Source organism: Ammospiza nelsoni, chromosome 8 (genome assembly GCF_027579445.1).
Source record: "Ammospiza nelsoni isolate bAmmNel1 chromosome 8, bAmmNel1.pri, whole genome shotgun sequence".
Classification (NCBI taxonomy): Eukaryota; Metazoa; Chordata; class Aves; order Passeriformes; family Passerellidae; genus Ammospiza; species Ammospiza nelsoni.
In genome coordinates this window covers 26,949,328-26,971,702 of record NC_080640.1, presented here as the reverse complement: position 1 = coordinate 26,971,702, position 22,375 = coordinate 26,949,328, and the positions used below count along the sequence as shown (strand labels likewise).

Here is a 22,375-nt window from a genome sequence, read left to right as displayed (position 1 = left end):
ACTCAACAGGCTTGAGCAAACACTCCATTGTGTCAGTATGAGCCCTCCCTCCACTCCCCAGCATCTCCAGCTGCTTTCCTCACTTTGAAAATACTTCATTTACAAGGAGGAAAAGAAAGCTGAAGATCAGATAAAGAAGAGTTAACACCCAAAGTTGTTTCTGGGTTGTAGCAGCAAGCCCTGCAGCACACTGTCACTATGAACATAACAGTAACAGCATTCCTCCAGGGCAAATGGAAGAATCCTTGGGTCAGCAAAGGGTTGTGAGGATCAAGAGAACACAAGTAGCAGCAAATTTACAGCAGGTCAGGTAATTTCCTAAATACCTACACCACAAAAGCTCAAAGGCCACACAATATTTAAAACACAGTGATTAGTTTCCTGTTATAGGGCAACAGGACTTCAGATAACCCTAAAAGAATATAATCTGACATTTGTACACACTTAATAAGGATACCAATTTTCTCCTTTTTTTAAATAAAAGCAATGAAACCTCGTAACCCTTTTGCTTTTGACTAAAATAATCCATTAATTCAAATTTTTGTCAACTACTACAAAATTTTAACACCAAAGGCCCAACACATGGTTGCCTTAACATTTCAGCCTTATGCTGACTGAAAACCAGAATAAGTTCTTTCACCATCTGAAAACAGAAGCCACCCCTGAAGGCTTTTGTTCTGATGCAACAGTGAGGAGGCAGCTGCAAAAGCAGGAGCTGCAGAGGGCTGTGCTCACTGAAGGTGTGGGCCATCTGCTGAGGTGAAGGTCAGGTTCTTCAGGTTTATCTTCTTCTAATGCAGCACAGCCAGCCTGGAACAAACTCAACCTGCACACACCTCCCTGGTTTCTGGGCTAATGTTTTTAACATAAATAGCCATCAAAAAACCAGAACCTTTGAATATTTAAAAATTAGTCCAGCCTCATTTCTAGACAGACACACAAACAATGTTATCTGTGGAAAGAGGGAGGCAAATGGATCACGTTCTCCTGATCTGTGTAAGATTCAAACAAGCCAAGGTATGACTAGTTAGGCACAAACTGGAGGTATAAAAACATCTGCAGCAATCCTCTTGTTTCTCACTGGGTATGTCTGAGTCTGAAAAAGCACAGAGCTTTTCTTCACCCCCAGAAGATTTGCATTTTTTTTTTACATTTTCTGCCTGTCATTTAGTACAAAACAGAGATTACTTATTGTATCTTATGACAGGGATCTACATGAAAGCAGCTTGATCTTCAACACATGAAGTTCATTATGGTCTCAACTTACCATTGCTACTATTTTAAACTGGAAGAGAACCTAATCATCTCATTTGGCTTGCAAATATTCTCTAAATACTATACAGTCTCTGCTTCTAGATGGTGCAGCTGGGAGGAAACCAGTTTCCATCTGTGAGGTACTACAATATTCAATGCATTTACAGCAACAGCTCGAAATAAATTTAAGAAATAGAGCTGCCTCAGGGAAAAACCCTCAAATACAGCAGCTGAAACTGATGGCCAAGGATATTAATGCTCTTTACTCATGAACAACTTCCTCACAAGACAGAGACCCTTTTGATATATCCTCTCCTTTTAAAATCCATGTCTAAGAAAAAACAAGAACAGAATTACAGTTCATAAAAAAGCAACAGGCTAGATCAGATTATGAATATGAGAAAAGCTCAAGCAGGAGACAGTGGTCTTTGTGGCTGGATGCTTTAGCAATGAGGAACCTGCACCAGCTGTTCCATGCTTAATAAAGGGAGCTGTCTTACATTTTATAGTGCAAGAGATATCCCGGCACTGATAAACTCTGCTATGTGAGCTGCCTTCAGTGCCAAAACAGCACTGAAAGAAGACTCTGATTATACCAAATCCTAGCTAATCACCACCTAGAGAACAGATTTCCTTCTGTGGTGGTATTTTCAGACTGTAAACTGAAGTGCAGAATATAATCTCATTTCTTTCTTTCTCTGCAGATTTCCAAGGACAGAAAGTTAATTCAAGCTCCCTGCCAGCACCTTTCATGTCTTTGTATGAAACCAAAGACTAAAAATTGCAATTTGTATTCCATTGTCACCACACAACCTGATTACCAAAGTTAACAATGATGTCATGGATATTGTCTTCCTCACCCAAAATTCAGCTCTTGCTAAAGCTACAGAACAGTGGCTCTTCATATCAATTCAGCTCTCTGTTCCATAGGCAGAATTTGGAGAGAAAACACCCCAAAGAAACTCTTCCTAAAGTGACACAAAAGTCCCAAAAGCTACAGAACAAAGTGCCAGCTCAACAAGGCACATCTTTTAGTCCAACTGAATATGGAACACAACCCTGACTGCAGATTACTGCCAGGAGCAGGAACATTACTTGCACAGACAAAGCTCTGAAAAGCTCACTTCATGAGCAATAAATCGGAAGCTTTTCCCGTTGAGTATAAGCGTTACAGAAAAAAGGGTACAAGCATTACAGAAAAAATGGCAAAAACCCTAATAAGAATCTTGAAAAGAATGTATTACAGGATGTCAAAAAATTAAGATTATACTAACATCAACTATACTGGAATATGGCAAAGACACATTAATTGTTTTTTGTCACTTATGGCCACTCATCTAATCAATCTGTCAATCAATTCTTAAAATACACTCTTCTAAAAAACCTTGCAACTTAGCCTTTTTATTTTCTAAGCTAGCTTGATGATAGCATCCAATTTCTTTTTAAACAGAACCTAAACAGAGCCAGCTCATTCTGCTACAGATTAAGGTATTTTCATAAAGAACAAGTATGTTTGAGAAAGGAAGGAAAAAATTCATCTACATTCATGATAAGTAACAGAACTGCCACACTTTGGGTAGGGGAAAATCAGCTTGTGCAGGATAGGTTTTTTTTAAATGTCAAAACCTGCACCACAGTTTTAATTTAGTACACAATACTCTTACTCCCATGCACAAACCCCCATTTGTCAAAGTACTTATAAAACTTAGGCAAAGAAATGCAGTCAATCTAAGTGTGGGCTTCAAACACAGTTATTGTTACTTGTTTACAACTGCTCCCTGTAGCTACCCTTAGCAGGGGCAAACAGAAACTCAGGCGAAGAACATCCTAACTTTATCCTACTAATAACTTCTGAAAAAGGAAATTTCAAATTTGAAGAGAACACTTGCAGTGAAGTCAGGTATACATAAAAGGCAGATGAAACAGCAGGAATCCTTTGCTGGGGATGTGAAATGAAGGATGATGCTTGCAAATTCCATTTTATTAAGCATTCCACAACTGTGAAGGCTTTCCAATAAAAGCATGTTACCCACCGTGATGTTTTCGAGATCAAGATGTTTGTTGTGAACAGTCTCACACAGTCTCCGAATTTTCTCCTTAATTTTATTCATGTCCTTTTCATTCAGCAGCTTGGCAGAGGAAGCATCTTGTTCCAATTCTAGAAGCCGTATCATCAGGTCTAGACTAGCTCTGTCCAAATCCATGTTCAAGCGATCTCTACTAAGGATGTACATTAGAGCTGCTGTACAAAGGGACAAATTCTTGGGTTGGGAGAAATAAAAAAAAAAAAAACCAGTTAGCTTTTACTAACATTTTAGGCAGGCCTTTCATTATTTTTAATAAACAAGCTGAAGATTCATAAAAGAAAATGCCTGACAGAGCCCCAGTCTTAGCACTTGCATGAGCATCCACTGTTGAATGGAGATTCCTTCTAGCAAGTTACTAATGCATTCTCTTGACAAATAAAACTGAGACATAAAGCACTCAATATATTTACAAAGCCCTAGAAAAAAAGCAGGGATTTCTACTTTTTAGAGACTCAATGCTGCAGACAAAGCAAGAAACAGTAACTCCAGCTCAGGATACATGGCAAGGTAGGTGAACATTCTGGTTTGAGGGGATGAACTGGTGACAGCACCAGAAAATCCAGACATCATGGGGACACTGTCTGCAGGGAGGGAGTGCCTGGGGACATAAATTCTGATTCTGCCAAATGGGTCTGTCACTTAATAGTTTATCCAAACTTTTCCAGCATAAACACATTTTCTTTCCAGGGGAATTCTGCTTTTCAGATGCAGCCAGAGTGTAAACCAGCTTCACTGTCCATCCCCATCAGTCCTTAACACATAAATGTTATTAACTTGACCACCCATATCTTATACAGAATTGGTGTACAGGCACATTTAACTGGCTAAAGAATACTTAATTCTTCTTGAAGAAAGAATTAAATTCTACTTTCATGAGGTTCCAAAAAAGCCAAAGCAGAAGATGACTGTCAGGAAGGGACGGACAGCAGTGAATCAAAGCCATCCATCCCTGGTGTCTAAGTACTGCACTTGGACTGAGAGCACTGAGCTCCAAGTTACAGGAAAGAGGAGAAATGTTCACTGGGAACAGAGGTGTGCTGGGCACAAAACTGTCAGAAACCTCTGTCAATAACTCGAGGAGTTATAGAAACAATTGTTTCTGTATAAGATAAATTAAACACGGAAACAAACTAATTCTGGAGTATAAATGTTGTACAGCTCAACAGGAAAGAGCAGAACTCTGTGTCATAGCAGATTAACATCTTGTTTAGAGTTCAGCCAACCATTAAAGCAATCACCATCTACTCTGTTTATTTTAGAAGTAAGTAATAATCATACCTGGTCATACTAAGCAGTATCAGCATTTCCAAGACAGGATTAGGCAGCCGACAATCTATCAAAAGCTATGTCAAAACTCCTTCCTGTCTGAGTTAGGAAATCCTCAGGTGAATAAGGACTTTAATCTGACCAACTACCAAAGACACATCAGAACTCCTGAAGGAAAGAAGCAAGGGTTTCCAAAGGCTACCCCCAGCCTTCTATCACTACTTCAGCCTTGCCAGATGTAAGGCTGAAAGCATCTATGTGACCTGTCTGCAGAAGGTATACATTGTTTACCTTCATTTTTGTTTACTCTTCATTTACTTGCAGCTGGCTTAAACTGTACATGTCAGGTTCCTTAAAGAACTGGGTTCTTCCAGAATGGCAATGGTAAAACAGGACACAGGAACGCACACATCCCAGAGGAATCAAAGGTTAACTAATTATTGTTCAGCCAATGTCAGACTTCAACATCTATGAAGAACTATATTTTGATGACCAGCATTATCTAGGTGAGTTTCCTGGTTTAAAAAAAAAAAGCTGAAAGTCCCAAGAGAGTTTCTATCAACTGCAAAGTATGCAGCAGTTCACAGAGGGAAAGTGCTGGATTTATAATCTGGGCTGCCAGTATTTGGGCATTTCAAGAAGTCAGAGACTTTTCTTAGATCCTTACTCAGAAATGCTTTACAGATACTCTGAAGTCTGGTAAGGGCAATCACACTCACTCTAAGCATCTGTATCAAGCCCTTGCCTGTTCCAGGTTCCCTTTTCAACCCCATCAGCCTTCCATTATGAAGGGAGTAATGGTTCTTTTTCCCTCTGCACCAGCTCTGCCGACATTTCCCTTCAGACTGGCCACCCAGGTTTCAAGACACTTAATGTGATCAGATCACCAAGACACAATGCAGGAGGTTTAAGGCTGCTGGGAAAGCACAAAGGCTGGACTGGCTCTGTGAAACAAGAGCCACATTCCTGCAACAGCACATACACAGCAGAGATTCAGGCCAGTAAGCCTCCAGATGCTGATGTGCAGCAGGAAAATACTGATGATATAAAAGTAAGGATCTCAAATGTGAATGGTGCTTACAGCATGGAACAAACCTGCTTTAGCTTCATACCAGTGATAAGGGTTTTGGAAAGCTAGTTTCTCCTAGTCCCTATAGTCTTCATCTCAAATAAAACAATTCTACATTTTGCTCTGACCTTTAAGTGTTTAATTAACCACACTGATTGAAAGGTATCTCATGCCCTACCATAGACACAATTCTGAGTTTGGAATGAGGGGAAAATTGGTTGTTGTTGCAACCCATATTTGATCAGTATTCTAAAAGAACAAAAAAAAACCCAACCAAAGAACCAAATCAATCCTTCCAAATGCCACCCTTAGACTGCAGCAGAAGAGTGATTTTTTTCAGGTGAGCTTCCTCCATCCCACTCTACTCCTCAAAATGCATAAAACACATTCTGCTTCCAAATAAATGCAGAGAAGAGAAAAAAAGTAAAATAAATACAATTTGCTCTAGACAAATTTCATGGAGTATCTAACTATGGATTTGCACTCCATACCTCTTCAGAATTCAGGAAAACATCCTAGTTTGAACATACACTCCAGAAATGGCAGACCACTTACACCCACTCTCATCCTTGTCTTCTCTTGCTTGTTCTATTTATACTCCAGCTTGTGGGAACAGATGGTTATTTTCTAGGGTTCAGCACTACATATAATGCACTTTTATCTTTTTTTAAGTTATTCTCATGCTGAAGACATTATAAAATCACATTTGTGTGCTTAATTACTGACAGGTATAATGGAAATATAGTTTTTATTTTAAAAATTAATAATGCTTCAAAATCTTTACAGAGCACTACTGAAGAGACAAAGCCAATTAAAAACTTATACTTAAACACAAGTCTACAAGAAAAATTTGGTGGAAGGAGTAATTTTCATGTTGTTATTTTTGGGCAAAGCTCTGTACGATAGATGGCATTTTGTTTTCCCTGCTGGTTCAAGAAATGCCAACTGCCAGTATGCAACTGCTACTTTACACTCCTTATGGAAATGTTAAAAGCCCCCTGTACACTCAGTCTATTCTATTGCATTAGAACAATGAATGCAGTATAAGTTCATATTTGTTTCCATTAACAGTGTCATTGTGGCAGTTTTCCCATCTTCAAAATACTTTAAGAAAATACTAACCAAATAACTGTGCATTTTTAGCTCAGTTCTTATTTATCTTACAGGGATTTGAGCCATGCATGCAAAGCTGAGTGTGATTTTTTGTTCTTCAGTTACTTTGAACTGAGATTTAGTGAAGAAATTTTTATTCATTTGGAAAAAAATTTAGTATCAGTGAAATAATTAGTGAATGAAAGGGTAGCATAGACAGTGAGCTTATCCAGAGATGTTAGTGTTGAAGTACATACTGTCACTAGTCAGGGCATACCCATTACCATTTATCAAGAGTAGTTTGAAAAATCAGTAATTTCACAATAATGTAAAACCTGTACCAAGAATGTACTGTAACGATATTCAAACATTAACTATCAATTTTTTTCTTTGACAAAAGGGAGCATTTCATCAAATATACTGAAAATAGTGAATATAATCAATGCTTTTTGTTACTGCAGACTAATAATAGCATGCAATTTCCTTTTCAACTGCATGTGCTAGTTCTTTTAAAAATGAAGGAATAATGGTAACTGTTAAAAGACAGCCAAAAATACAGCCAAGCAAGTTTGTACATTTTCCAGGGAACTGTAGCTGTCCTCTGCTGATCTCCTGCAACTCAGTGGTGGCAACTGTCCTAAATAGAGCGACTGTACTTCATTTATTTCTAGTATCACTTGGCACTATTTTGACAGCTCACAAAATAATGAACTCATTGAACCTGGTGCCTGTGTTTTACAATTAGCCATTGCTAATTTTTGAGGGAGATGGAAAATAAGCTATTATTCTAAAACAGTTACTTAAACTACAGCTTTTTCCCCCCCACCCACGGTAAGATGTCAAATACCATTTCTGAAATGTCTATTTCTGAGGGTGCAAAGTTGCATTCTGCATTGTATGCCATTCTTCTTAGAGCTATTACAGAAAATTATAAACCTGACTGATATACATAGCTACTACCCATTTCAAGTAAAATCTCATCTTTCCAGCTTTTGTAAAAATATCTCAAGGGATACCCCACAGAGGTAACATTGATAAGAAGGAAAACCAAACTGCTTCAGTTTAACTCTCAGGTCATGTTACCATAAATAGATGAAACTTACCTTTCCTAGAATCCAACAGAACATTATATATGCTCAGGGAATCCTAAAACTGCAATTACAGCAGTGCTCAAGGAGACAAGCACAAGACATGAAAAAATCCCTATAACAACTACAGAAGAGGTGGTAATTCCCATACAAGCAAGTCTGGAGATAAGCACTGAGAGCCACCTCTAAATATAAGGAGGAAGGATTCCTTTCAAATGTATTTGAAAGAATTTAAAATACAACAGTAAAACTCTGTAAAAGCTTAAGAGAATAAGTAAAATAGCAATCCAAAGCACAGTCCATTTTTACAAAATCCCTATTTTTTTAAAAAAAATAATTTTTAAACACAGAAGCACATAAACAGTAGAATAAGGAATTTGTCAGTGGAACAGAGGTGCTCTAATTTTTTATGCCACTAATGAGCACTCCCTAAAATGGAGCCACTGATCCCAGAGGCACCATTAGATAGACTATACTATATCCATAAATATATATACATACACAAACCAATACACAGTACACTGGATGCTTGACCTTGAACAAAATCCCCATCCAGCAGAACAGGTATCACCAAACTCCAATGAAATGCACAGGGGATCCATACCTGATGGTGCTGGGAATCATCCAGTGTTTTGAACACCATGGCCACCATCCCGTGTGCCCGCAGATGCATTCGGAAGCTGGGCATGGCACACTTGGTCGCCAAGCTGATTACACTGGAGAGAAGTAACTGGGTTAGAACCACTGAAATGAACACACTCAACAAGAACAGCAGATAAACAAGTCTTCAACACAGGACTGACCACGTGCCTCAGACCTTGGTAAACTGTGGGAATGTTTCTTCTAAAATTTGTCTAAGGTAGGTGAACAGTGAGTGGTGAGCAGTGTTTTATTCAAGTTGCTTATCAGCACCAAACTATGTCTGCTTTAGTTTCAGCTTGGCTAACATCAGGATTTTAAAGGGCAGCCTTAACTTGCTTCTTAAAAAAAAAAAAGCTGAAAATTTCCAATAGTTAAATTGAAAGTAAAATGCCATGGATTAAGCATGAAGCTCTGATTTAGAGACATGGGAGAGCTCTTTATGGACCAAGACATTATGAGAAATTGTAAATGTGAGCTTCCATGGCTATCTAATGCTTATCTTATTAACTGACTAGTTTCACTTATGCCTCCATAAAACTTCTTTTCATATTTATTGCTGCATTTATAATTGATGGAAACACTATAGATTTCAGAGAAGATCTGACAAATGTATCAGTAATCACTGACCAGTATAACAGTTTATTTTAAAAATGGCATTTTTCCCAAGCTTTCTCAGTAAGCTGCCTGCCATTTCTAGCACAGTGCAACATAACAACTGCTAAAAATACATTGCTTTTAAATGTGCACTAATGTGGGAGTGATTCTGCAATCATGTCTTCCATGACTGCTGAGGAACCTGCCTCTGAGAAATTCACACAGTAAGGTGTTTAAAAGAACAAGGGGGCTTTCTGTCTCCAACCACAACAGCACCAGTTAGAGCTTAGCGACCTGCTAGAGTCTCTTACGTCTACTCCTATCCTTACACATTGATTTCCTTTGCAAAAACACTTTTCTTTTAATGTGTTAACTGAAAAAAAAAAAGATTTTTTTGTTGTGCTTATGTAAGTTACATTCCATTATATACATTTGTGAAGAATTAGTTAAAAATCTGATTAATTTTGCCACATGAGCAAATAAGGAGCGCTCGCATGAAAATTATTCCTAAACTGTCATTATATTAATTTATTCTTATTACAGTGTATAAACAAACTGGTGATAGAGTTCTCATTCTTATATTCCAGCAACAATATTAATTGCTAATTTCTGAGGAACAAATAAATTTTAAAGTAGCTCTCTTAGAGGCATAGAAAGCTTCTTCTCAGCCACAGTCAAATCACAAAGCACTGCCATCACCTCTCTTTCTCTACTATTTTAGTTTAACTGAAAGGAAAGGAAAATTTAGGTATATAAAAATATTATTACATGGTTATTCTATTTAACATTATTACAATTACTTTCATGTCCAAGCAATTGACACCGGTATCAAGTCACAAACTTCTTCAAAGTAAGGTTAACATTTTTGATGCCAACTTCACAATAATGTGTAACTTGAATATGGAAAGTAGTCCAAGACCAGTTAAGGAACCTCCCAATTAATATTGAGGCTTCAGTCTTTTTAGTGGCTGCCAGTTATGTTATTTCTCAACAGAAGATAAAGAAGAGGCAGCTGAAGGTAAACAACATCTCACTATTACCTCTGCTCTAGATTTTCATCAAACTCTACAGTCTTAGGGATTTTATTTTAGAATTGAATTTGCATTGAAAACAGAACAGATTTCACACATAAGATGTACTACATGAGCAAGTTATTAGAAAGTATTGTTTTGATTTACAGCAAGGACAACAAGTGTGTCAAAGATGTCTCTTACTGCACAATTTACCATTTCATCTTCATAGCCATACTGTTTATGATTATTCAAAATATACAGTTTTAATTATTATTTTCAAATTTTACTCTTCATGGCAGAAGTGCCAGGTAAATGTCCATGAAATTTTAAAGCATGGACACTTCTCCGATGCATATTTAATTCAGTATCTCCTTCAAACACAGGTTCCATGTTTTGTATTAGATGTCTTACCTAAGGCAACGTGTGTTTAGGGGCTGATTGCTCTTCAATCCACTTAGCAAGTACTCAATATCATCTGTGAACTCTTGATTTTCACCAAATTCCACTACATCATTGAAGTGCTTTACATGCTGAACAACAGTGTATAACTGAAAAAGACAAATATTTTGACCTAAGTAAATTGCTCTTGGGATTGATAATAATCTTGACAAGTACAGTTTAAAAATCTATTCAGTTTTAAGTGCAAGGAAACATTAAGATGTTAATAAAGGCCATTCAAAATATTATTTTTAATAGAAAAGCCAAATTGTGTTTTGACACTGTTCCTTCAGTAGTTAGAATTACTAGTAATTCTTTATCTTAAAAATTTGTTAAGAATACTTACTTCTTTGTCTTCTTTCCTACATTTCAATGCAGTTACTATCTCTTGATAGGGCTGAGTAGGTATTGTCACAGTTTTTATCACTTTGGGAGGTGGTGCAGGAGCCTTAAAAACTCCATCATCTTTATGAATTGCCTCCTTTGAAGATAGCCTTACCTATTAATAAGAAAGTGCTAAAATGGGCAGATGTTTTGAGCATGAAAACATACACTAAATACATCAGGAAACAGTACAGGTGTGCAATTGTCAAATTCACATTTTGGGACCATTTAGTCCTTGCCTTGCACTACCAAGATGTACGTACTTAAGCTGTGTGACAATGTGTCTACTCTTAAATGCAAAAAAAAAAAAAAATCAAAAACATTCCAAGTATCAGGAAAGCTCCAGTTGATTTCTGAAACTAAAACCAGTGGAAGAATAAAATGTCCTTTATATTGATTCCTTAAGCTTCAGGGTAAGAAAACCAACCAAATTCAGTGTTTATTTGTTACTCCTTCAAGTCTCTTACCCCTGTGCACTCCCAGAATGCCCAGGCTGGTTGCACTATGAAGCCCTGAGGAAGCAGCTGGCTCTGGATGGGAGCAGAGCCCTGAGCCAGCCCTGCCTGAGCCCAGCCTGGCCTGCAGAGCTCTGTGCCAGCTGCTCTGGCCCCGCCTGCCCCAGGACACTGCACTGCTGTCCAACCCTCCAGCCTCACACTGCAAACTCCACCTGGCCTGGAGCAGGAGAATACCAGTACCCATTGTGTAGCAGCACAACCAAAGCCACACAGTGTCTTGAGAGGCCTCAAACCAGGTAGAGCACACTCTTAGTATTCTCTTATTTGTGCTGTTAAATATTTTAGGAGCATATCATGGCATAAAATACAGCAGAACCTGTTCCACAGGGAGAACTTGATGTTAGGTCTGGAATAACTACTGACAGGTTTCCAGACAACTCCAGCAAGTATTACAGGTTTCTCCTCAACTTTGCTGTATTAGTTTGAGGCTACTACAAGCTGAAGTGCAGCTTATCTTCAGATTTACTTCTCAGGCACAAAATCTATTATGAACACAAACTACAGCAAACAAGGCTGTATGGAAAAAGACCTCCAAGTGCCAAATTCTAAATGTACAAGTGCCAGTTCCAATGGCCATTTACTCACCCTCAATCTCTCAGTAACATCATGTACTTAGCTTCCTTACACAGAAAAATGAGAATATTTTAGAAGTGTGGCTGAAAAAATAAAATTAACATGCAGGCATAGAAGATGCATGACCTGTTACTCCAGGGAAGAGCTGGAGAGAAAGCCTTCTTGTGCACTGTACATTGAGAGACAAAATTAAAATAAAAGCCAGAAGAAGCTGCTATATTACTGAAGTATTCTTTACATTCTGCCTCTATCAGGGTGGCATTTCAGTGTTCACTCAATCACCAGTGGTGAAATGGTAAATAAACCACCCTGAAAAACCGGTTTAGAGCACATACTGCAACACTGATCTTATCAGTCTGTGAACACAGGAGAGCCACTGAAGGATCTCATCCAAGTCTTGGTTAATGGCTGCCCCTTCAAAGCAAACTCCAAGGGCACTTGGAGAGGCCCTAAGAGAGTACTTGGCACAAGCAGTTTGCATGCTGGGAGTTTCTCACCATAAACCTGAGACAGACTTCTCCCAGCCTTCAGGTGAGAAATTTCTACAGAAATTAAAGAGGCAGGATATATGCTCAGGAACTATCACTGAACATTTGGCTCAAGGCTCATTTACCTTGTCACTTTGAAGTATTACACACATGTAAATCATGGTTAAAAACCATGTCTGAAGCAACTTCAGATGTACACCATAACATGAGCAGCACATACAAATCCCCCTCAGTGGTTTGCTCAGCCAAACCTCTACCACATTCCTGAATTAATATTCTGATGGTTCCAGAGACAAAGTGGAAGTCTGACAGAATACAAAGTGACTGAATGAATGAAACAGACATTTCCTTAGCTTGAAAAAGCCATATTCAAAGTCTGTCTGACAAGACTCACACAAAATCTGCCCTTAAGTCAGCTAGCAGAGTACTTCACAAAAAACAGCACCAAGAGATTCAGCAAGCAACAAAACCTTCACTTCAAAGGTGCATAATTTAAATTGAGAAAGGGGTTTAGTAAAAACCCAGGGCTGAAATTTCTGCTCTCTCCTCAGACTCTAGTGGAAATGGCTGTTTTCAACTCAGTTATCTGCATTTTCCAGGCAGTTCAGTTAATATCCAAAGAAGGCTGTTCAGAATACTGTGAGGAGGCAACCAGAAATAAGCACAAATCAAAGAGGAAGAAGTACCAGAACACCACAAACAGGGGTAGAATTAAAAAAAAAAGGAAGGAAAAAGCAACAACAACAACAAAAAACAAACAAAAAAACCCCAAAACAAAACAACAAACAAAATCAAAAGAAAGAAACAAAAATAAACAACTACAAACTGGTGACAACAACAAAAGCTGAAGACCTATTACTGCAAAAATATCTACTTTCTTATTTTCTGTTCTCAGACCAGTACTATCAGCAAGACACCAAATGAAATTACATTTATTAACAATGTACAGTGTTCTCTTAGAATAATCAGTAACAATTTCTGCAATATAAGCTGAAGACCCTGGATTCCCAGAGTCTCTAAAGAGTTAAAAAACAATTACTTTGAGTCTCAAAACAACCACTTACTTTTGGACAAACAACTTCAAGAGCTGTTTTCACCCCTGGTGTATTTTTGATATCCAAAATGTTGGTATTAGCATTTCTGACTGTACACAGAAAATGGTGTTTCTTTCATAGTTTCTAAAGACTCAAGTCAGCCATCAGCACTACTCCATTAGAAAGGAAAGATAAATGATAAGGCTCTTTTAAGTTTTTTCTTTTTCATCAGCAATTTGCTGACTTCTGTGTTCATTAGTAAATTAATCCTGGGAGTTCTCTCAGAAAATGGAATGGAGTCCATTATCAGAAAGCTTAACTTCAGCACTGAAGAACATAACTTGAAGTATTTTTTTGTAACTATACTGAAGCTATATGAAAGATCCTATTCTACAGAACTTCCACCAACAATTTCCTTTCTATCAAATTCCAGTGGCTCACATCACAAAGTGGATCTCCTTCTGAATTACTGTGACATTACCAGATAGCAAGAACTTGGGTTTAAAAAAATAAAAAGAATTAAAAATCAGTGAATCTGGAGAGGAGATTTAGTAAACTTGAGAAAAAACCAACAGTCTACTTACTGGGACACTGGGAGTTTTCAAAGCTGGTGGTGCTGGCAGAGCCTCTGATTCTGGCTGGTTCCAGTGTCTAGCATTATACACTGCCTTTGTGGGAGACTAAAAGATAAAAATAAAAGTTATTTTTAAGTAAATTACCAGTAGCCACTATACACTTCAAAATTACTGTAGCAATACTGTAGACAACCAAGGAAAACAAGCCTCATTTTCCCTGCTGAATTCCCAGCAGCACGAGTTCTCAATATCACATGTACTGGAAAACCAGAGGGACTTTGAAGCCTCTGATGGTTTTAAAGACATATGGACCCACTCAAATGGCACAAGACATGATATGTACCTATTTAAACAATTTTTTCAGTTGTCTCATCTCTTAAACTTATTCAAAAGCAAAAGGTCTGCAACCTTCCTATAGACAAAAACTGACAGCTCAGGGAAAAAAACGTGTTAGCAAACAACATGTCAGTAGAAATACGACTGGTTTAGAAACAAAAATGCAGAACTCATACAGACTTTCATGCTGGAGGAAGAAAAACACTCAAACGAAATGCCTTAATCTATATTAATAAATTAAGAAGTCTTTTTTTAGTCTTGCTCAAAAATGTGTCAAGGCAAATCAAAATGCATCAAAATTTACTGTCCTTGAATTTTTGGGAAACATAACATACTCTCTGGAGGAAGCAAAGACAGAATTCTATTTCTAGCATTCACATTTACCAACCTACTTGCACAATATTGTTCTAGACTAATACAGCATTACGATTTTCACCATTTCCCACCATGTCACGCATCAACTGAGTAAGTACCTGCTTCCTCACAAATGCAGTTACACAGTATTTTGAATGTGAAAAAAGAATTTCAAATAAACATTTTCTGTCAAAATATGATGTAGTAACTATTTAGCCAAAATACAGTTCAAGCGCAGAGGGGCAACATGTGGCAAGCCTTAGGACCAGCCAGGGACTGAGCACCACTCCACACAGTGCAACAAGGCTCTAGCATGCCACAAGCTAGACAGGCAATTCTCTAAGTCAAGGGTTTCTGTACTATTGCAGAGTAAAACCCTACTGTGTTGCATCCTTCTGTTCTTCACAAGACAAAGCCCTACTGAACAAAATTTCAAGGATTATTAGCAGGATTAAAGCCTCAGTTAAGGGTTTTCAGAGCCCCAAAGCACTAAACCATTCCAGTCTCCAGACAAGAGAAAAGCCTCTTTCCCCCCTTGAGTGTGCTTTTGTGTGGTCATGAGAAATTTGGATTGTTAAATGATGTTCCTAAAGCAGTGCTCATGTACCATTCATCAACATGTATACATTGGTTATTATCTTAAGTTTCATCAGTTTTGCAAGGAAGCTTTTTTAGACAGTATCTGGTTCAGCTCAAAAAGTTTAACTGAGAAACCAGTTTCATGTTCAAGATACTTGAGTTACAAGAGATCATCTGGGCCCACAAACAGGAACAAAGTGTCATATGGATCACCATTTGAAAAAAGGTTAGAAGATGGTTCAGATGTTAACTCTCTTTTGTCCTGTATCTTTCTGAGCAGCAAATAATTTACAAAGTTTTTTTTCAAATTAAGGAAGAGGCAAGTTTCACAGTTGTCTGCAATGGAAAAGAACCACTGAGTGTTTTTGTTTCTTGAATTGCTGACAATTACTCCACACTTATTTCAGAGCATATTTAAGACTGGCAAGAGAGAGTGCCCTATCGTGGTAGACAGGGTAATTCAAGGAAGTAACAAACTCTGCCAAGCAACACACATGGTACAGCACTTTACAGAATCAGCCTGGTTTGGGGTGAAATTCCCTGCCTGTGCCCCACCTGTGTGCTCCTTTTCCTTCAGGCCTTGTGCTCCAGCAGGAGCCAAACACAGCCCTGGCAGGCACAGGGGGAGCAGAGCCAGGCTGGGTTTGAGCCTGTCCTGGCAAGGCAGCGGCTGGGCCGGTCCCTTGCTGACCACACCACAGAAGCACCCACAGCTCCTTGGCTTTTCCAAACCCAGCACCTCTGCTGGGCACACACGCAGGGCAGGGAGGCCCAGCCCACAGGAAGCACATTCAGTGCTTGGGAGGGAGTCAAACAAAGTACACAGGCAGCTGTGGCAGTGCAAGCAGAAGGGCCACACAGCATCAGTGTGTGCTCCTCAGCAGAGAGCAACAGCTGATGCGTAGGAAAGGGTTCAGCAGGGCAAACAGATAAAAGCAAATTCCTTCTAAATACCCAGGGCTCACAGGCTTCCAAAGATGGTATGCTTTTTGTTTAACAGTCAAAAAGGGGCTTTTCTTCTCCCATCTCCTTTAATTCCGTACTAAATCAAAAGCTAGGGCATCCCAAAGTGTTTTGTGACATGGCAGTTTACAACTTAACCATTACTAGTGCAGTAGAGGAAAAAGCTACATTTTACATAAGAAAACAAGCAATGCCACCAATAAATGCCTCTTCTAAGAAACGAGGACATCTGCATTTAATAGGTCTCTTGTAACAATGTCTGAAGTGCAGCTGGAAATAGTAATCCTTAAAATCTCAAATACCTCTGGAAGGTTAGCTTTCCTTTTAGTGACCATTCCTTGTAGGATCTTCCACTTCAAATCAGAAAAGATCTAAACAAGTGATTGGCCTGTGATTCCACACCTTCCCAGCAGTATTTCCTTAGACACCCTGCCACTTGCTATCTGGTCACTCTCACGCTGCCTGCAGAGAGCTGGTACACCACAACACACCTGCAAATATCCAACACCACTTTCCAAAGAAATACGTTCTAATCAGCTGTAACACACTAGGCAGAGACTTTGGAGCCTCTCTTACAACTCAGATGGACTTCAACACAGCAAACACATCCTTCCTTTCCAACTAAACCTCTTAAAGCAACCTTCCCATTTTCCCTTGCAGCACAGAGTTGGGATGAATTTCCAGATCAAGTGCAAAGAAACTGCACCAATACCAATCAAGCAGTGAGCACTGCGTGGACTTGTTCTGCATTGCTGTGTGACAGAACTGAAGCCAGGAAAAGTATCCAAGATCAAATGAATGATAGTGAAGAAAGACTTTTCAGAAGGGCTTGATCACAAAAGCAAAGAGGTTGGTTTGTTTGGTTTTGGGGTGTTTTTTTAAAAGGTAACTCAAATGCTTGTGATAACAAGCTTCCCTGAACAAGCAACACTGACATTTAAGGAGCAAAAATTTAAGAAACTTTCCCTTAAAGACAAGAAAACCTTGCAATTATTCAAATAACACAGACTTTTTAAAAATAATTCCTTCTCTCAAAACTAACCTGGAATAGATGCAAGTGGAAGTACATCATTCCTGTGACTTCTGTGTTCTTAAGGCAAATAAGTTCTGCAGTATTAATCAGCAGTAAGAGCTTCTGCTGAATAGCAGAGGAATTTCCTTTTTCCGTACATCTAGAACTGACAGCTGCTCACAGAGACACATGTCTGAAAGACTGCAAATATTCCAGGGTGGGCATAAGGCATATGGTACTGTGGGACTCTGCATGTGGTTCTGGGGGGCTGAGTGCAGATACAAAACCAGGACTAATGCCAGAGATTTTACAAAATGCACAGAGCTGTCTCCTCTATAAGATCATCTCCAAATGGCATTATCTATGGGTCATGCTTAACCTCCCATTCCTGAAAGCCTCAAAGCTGAAATTTTCAAGAGCTGGCACTATGCACATACTGATGCAGCACTGCCTGCCATTCACAGGTGTCAGAATTGCAGAAAATAAGAGCCAGGGACATGAGTCACACAGAAAATACTAGCAAAACAAGGAAGAGCATCTATTTGCAGGCAAGAATGCTTTCCAAGGTAGAAGACAATGGCAAAAGAAAACTCAAGAACATTTTCAGCAGATATCCTGACAAATGAATTATTTATATCCGAAATGCATTCAGTAACACTGTATGCCAGATGCTTGTCAAAACTAGAAGTTCCAAAAACAACCCCAATAAGCAAAATATGAGTTACCACTCAGTATTCATCATCATTAAGAATACTATCCTATCCTGCATGTCTCACTTTGAACAGGAAAAAGGTAACAAGCATGTTATGAAGCACAGAAATATTCATAATGGACTGTATCTTTTGAAAAGGGAAAGGAATGAACATCACTCAGAGCAATGAAAAAGAAATCACACCTCAAAACAGGAAAATGGAGTATCAATTCAGCACAACCTGAGCCATGATAGAGAACAGGAAATTGGACTTCAGAGAAGAGCAGTATAAAACCAGAACCAAGCTGGTTTTGCAGTGTTCAAAATCTGAACTGCATCTCCATTACTTGGATCAAAGTAGCAGATTAGTGCCAATAAACCACTGCCATGGATCACTTAATTGTGAGGTGTTATTCCATTTAAACACAAAACACATTATGCACACATGCAGCCAGACAATTACAAGCTGTTAGGCAAAGTTTAAGAGTATTAGACAACACAAGGAGCAAGGGAAAAATGTCACTGAAGCTTTTTTTGCATCAAACTTCTGAAGATCTGCAAAATGCTTTTTCTTCCTTAAAGCTAAGGAGGAGGCCCACAGGGCACAGCAAGATGATGGGTCCAACACCCAAGTGAAGTATGAAAACAGAACCTAAGAAACAGGACAACCTAACAAATGAGATTCATTAACAGAAATAGCCAATGATGTTCTGTATGCTGCTTATGCTGAGTGTATTCAAAGGTGAGCTCATAAACAGAAGCCATAGGGTTTTGGTCACTATTTTGCCCTGAAACCTTTAATAAGTCTAATTAAAAGGGACAGGATACAATAGTTTAGACTTATCACCACAATACTGGAAACAAAATGCTTTGCTCAAGAGAAAAGAAAAACCTGCAGTTCAAGGAACAGCCTGGCACAAGCACTTCCCAGCACAAACTGCTCACAAAAATTTCCTGCTCTCTTGGTTGTGAAAGGCAGAGAGAAGCAGGCCAACACAGACACACATCCCCCTTCCCCTCCTCCTGTTAATCCTAATCTACCCAAAGTGTATCAATCTACCAAGAGGAAAACCTTACAAAATAGTGACTGCAATGAAGTTCCAGAGGTGATACAGCTGAGGTGTGCATACACCTCCAAAAACGTTTCCATTTGGATCAGTAAAAAACACTGTTCAAGTAAATGTCCCAGATGTGCTCAGTTCCAGCTCTGGGGTTTGCATCACTGAGTTTGAGGATGCTGACCTGACCACTTCCCAGTGCCATCAGACTTCAGCTGCACCTCCAGAGAGCACCTACCTCATGCCACCTGTTCCCAGGCACTGCCTACATCAGCTCTAAACAAAGCCAATTCAAATAAAAGCTTTGCAATGGGTCTAACAAGGACACTGGGCCCTCAACACCACAGATTTTCCCAGCAGGACATGCTTGCATCTCATGGTGCAATTATGGAATGCACATCAAGTCTCAGACAGAGCTGAGTGAACCAGCCATGCTCACACAGTTCACAGGAGCTGTGAAGACAATTTTGCATATTCATCTGCATATAAATCAAGCTCCCACTAGCAAATGAAACTGGCGTATTTTAATTCCTATGAGAACTTTTCCCATTTTAGAACTTCCTACAGGAGACCTTGTGCAATGTAACATTTATCCTACACAGCTATCCTGCATTGCCAATTTACTCAAACATTAACTTAATTACTGGAACTACAAAACTGATGTGGGTGTGGTTTTTTGCAGGGAATATGAGAATGCAAGAGAGAATCTAGTTTGAAAAATACTTTAATCAATACTTGCTTCTAGCCTTAGAGCTAATACCAGTAGGAACTGGAAGTATAAAATGCCACATTTCCACCGTGACATTAAACATTTTCCATTCAACTTGATTTTTCTACTTCCCAAAAAGCCTAAGTATGCACAGGGGGAGAAGGATTTCCATGCTCATTTTTCATTTGTTCCTCTTGCCTCTATGAGGACTTAACATGTTAGGTTCACTTCGCATCCCTACCCTCCCCAGACAAAGCAGCTAATATTTCTGTTGACACCAGCTAGAAAAGAGGCATTTCCAAGAATGCTGCTCCCCAGTTCTACCCAGCAGCTGCATATGGAGGACACTTGAGGAAGCACTTTTACCAGGTGAAAGTAAGTAAGAAAGAAGAAAATAATTTTTAGCAGCATCAAATGATTATCTTTAAGTGAGAAGACCAAATCCTGACATTTGCTTTAAGTCCAGAATGGCTTTGAGGTGCTACATCCCAACTCAATTCAGTAAAATTACAGCAGCTACCTCACTCTTCAATTTAGGTGACTAATCTAAAAACCTGCCAGTCCTGACTAGTATCCTGCTTACTAGCTTACACTTTAAGAATTGGTTTTGGTCTATTTACATGAATAATAATTTTAAAAGTCCCTAAGTGGTAAGCACTTGGAAGCCAGTATTAAATAAAGATGTTTACAGAAGAATTTGGTTCTGCAAATGTTAGGTGAAATAATAGTGCCAATATGAGGTTTCTAACAAATCAGCTTTATTCTCACCTTCTGTAATATTTTAAAAATTTATTTTTATTCCAGCAATATATCAAAATTCCTTACAATAGACAAGCTGATTATAACTGGCTGGCACTTACAACAGCTCATCTCTTGTTTATCATTCCAACAAAACATATTTGGACAAAAAAATCCCCACAAAAACCACTTTAGTTCAGGACTGGGGAGCCAATCTGCCAGAAGCACCAACCAGCAAATGAAAGGAATGCACTGCAGAAGCAGCAAGAGGCAGTCACAGGTTGTCAGCTCTGCCCAGCACTGTTTGTCAGACTGGGCCTAGCACTGAACTGAGAGGTCACAGAATATTTAAACTGCCCAAAATCAGCTTGACTCCTCAATGGAGTCAAAACAGCTTATGCCAAGTAATAATATTTCCTTTTAAATACAAGCAATTTCGACTTTCTAAATTAGGATGCAAAGAACAGCTCAATGTGCATAGTTACCAGCAGTTTATTATCACTTAAAAAACAGCTTTATTACAAGTGTTCATGCCTAGGGCAGGACACACTTTAACTACAAGTTATGCAAGATGAAGACAAACAGTTCTTTTTAAAATGAGCCCTGGCCAGTTTACTCTGACCCTACCATTATATGTGCAGCAAAGGCTATGACTGATAGCAAAACTTTTGAATTATGATTCCTCTGCTGCCTTTTAAGAACTTTTTATTTGAAACAAGCTATGGAAAAGTAATTAAGCAAAATCATATAGGTTTATGCACTTAATGTTTGCATACTCTAAAACTTAAAAATGAAAGAACAAAGAAAAATCTTTAAAAATCTGATTTGGGGAAATGCTGATTCGTTTGCAGGCCAGCAAAAAGAAACGTTACTCGCAGGATGCCTTTGATAAACATCTGCTGCACAGTTCAACACAAGCTAAGTGGAAAACTACAGACCACAGTGCAGCCTAGTTTCTGTCCCCTCCCACACACACGTCATTGTCACATTAGCCCTAAGCTTACACAGCCAGCCCAGAGCGGGCACGGCTTCGTACTTCTCCAGTTTCAAAATACTTTCAAAGATGAGATATAAGCTTTTCATTTTGAACTTCTAGTTTACTTAGACCCAGCTTTTGTTTCTAACTGGTATTTATAGCTCCTTCCAGTCAGCATGAAACACCAGTGGAGAAAGCTCCCATCAAACTGCAAAAGATCTCTTATACCCTTAAAACATGTATTACAACAAATGCTAGCAGAAAGAAAGGCTCCTACCTAAGTTTTTTTTTCAGGTATTGACAGTTTCTGACAGTGCCTAACCTTATAACAGGAGTATTTTATTTTCCATTATGAAATCGACCTCCTCATGGAAAAAAAAACCCTGCATGTAGGATAAGAAAAATGCATTTCAATAACGAACTAAGGACTAGTTGCAAATCAGACTGAAATCACACAGAAGAAAAAAAGAATATTTCTTCCTGGTTCAGCACTTGGTAACTGGAAATAAGTGCTCTTTACACAGTATTGATTTAACATGTCCTTCCAACTTACCTGTCCAAAGACCACACTTGGAAATCTTGCACACATTTCTGTACTTTGTTGGGTACAGAAGTTATTCCTAAAACTTGACTAAAACGTGAAAAGCAGTAGTTACAGGGTTATGGCTGCCTCAAGTTTTTCTCTTGGATACCAAGTTCAGCAGCAGCCTGTTGGCTAAGCCGTGTCTGAATTCAGCCATGCTTTCATTCACATATTCAACACTTCTGTCATGACTAACCCCACCAACATCACTTGATCAAAGTGCTGCACAGAATCCTGCTAATGCTGCTGTGTTTAGTGAGC

At 38.8% G+C, this 22,375-nt stretch overlaps 1 protein-coding gene across 3 annotated transcripts in view; it reads right to left on the bottom strand.

Annotated features, from left to right (window-relative positions):
* Positions 1–22,375, bottom strand: part of WAPL (WAPL cohesin release factor) — a 64,526-nt gene that overhangs the window by 12,664 nt on the left and 29,487 nt on the right. For 2 of the 3 annotated variants that reach the window (XM_059476564.1, XM_059476565.1), the window contains exons 5-9: positions 14,125–14,220; positions 10,890–11,042; positions 10,517–10,653; positions 8,461–8,572; positions 3,288–3,515 (exon numbers count right to left, since the gene is read on the bottom strand). In XM_059476564.1, coding sequence (XP_059332547.1) covers positions 3,288–3,515; positions 8,461–8,572; positions 10,517–10,653; positions 10,890–11,042; positions 14,125–14,220 — 726 coding nt within the window. The remainder of the gene's footprint in view (positions 1–3,287; positions 3,516–8,460; positions 8,573–10,516; positions 10,654–10,889; positions 11,043–14,124; positions 14,221–22,375) is intronic. The other variant, XM_059476567.1, reaches the window with a different exon arrangement.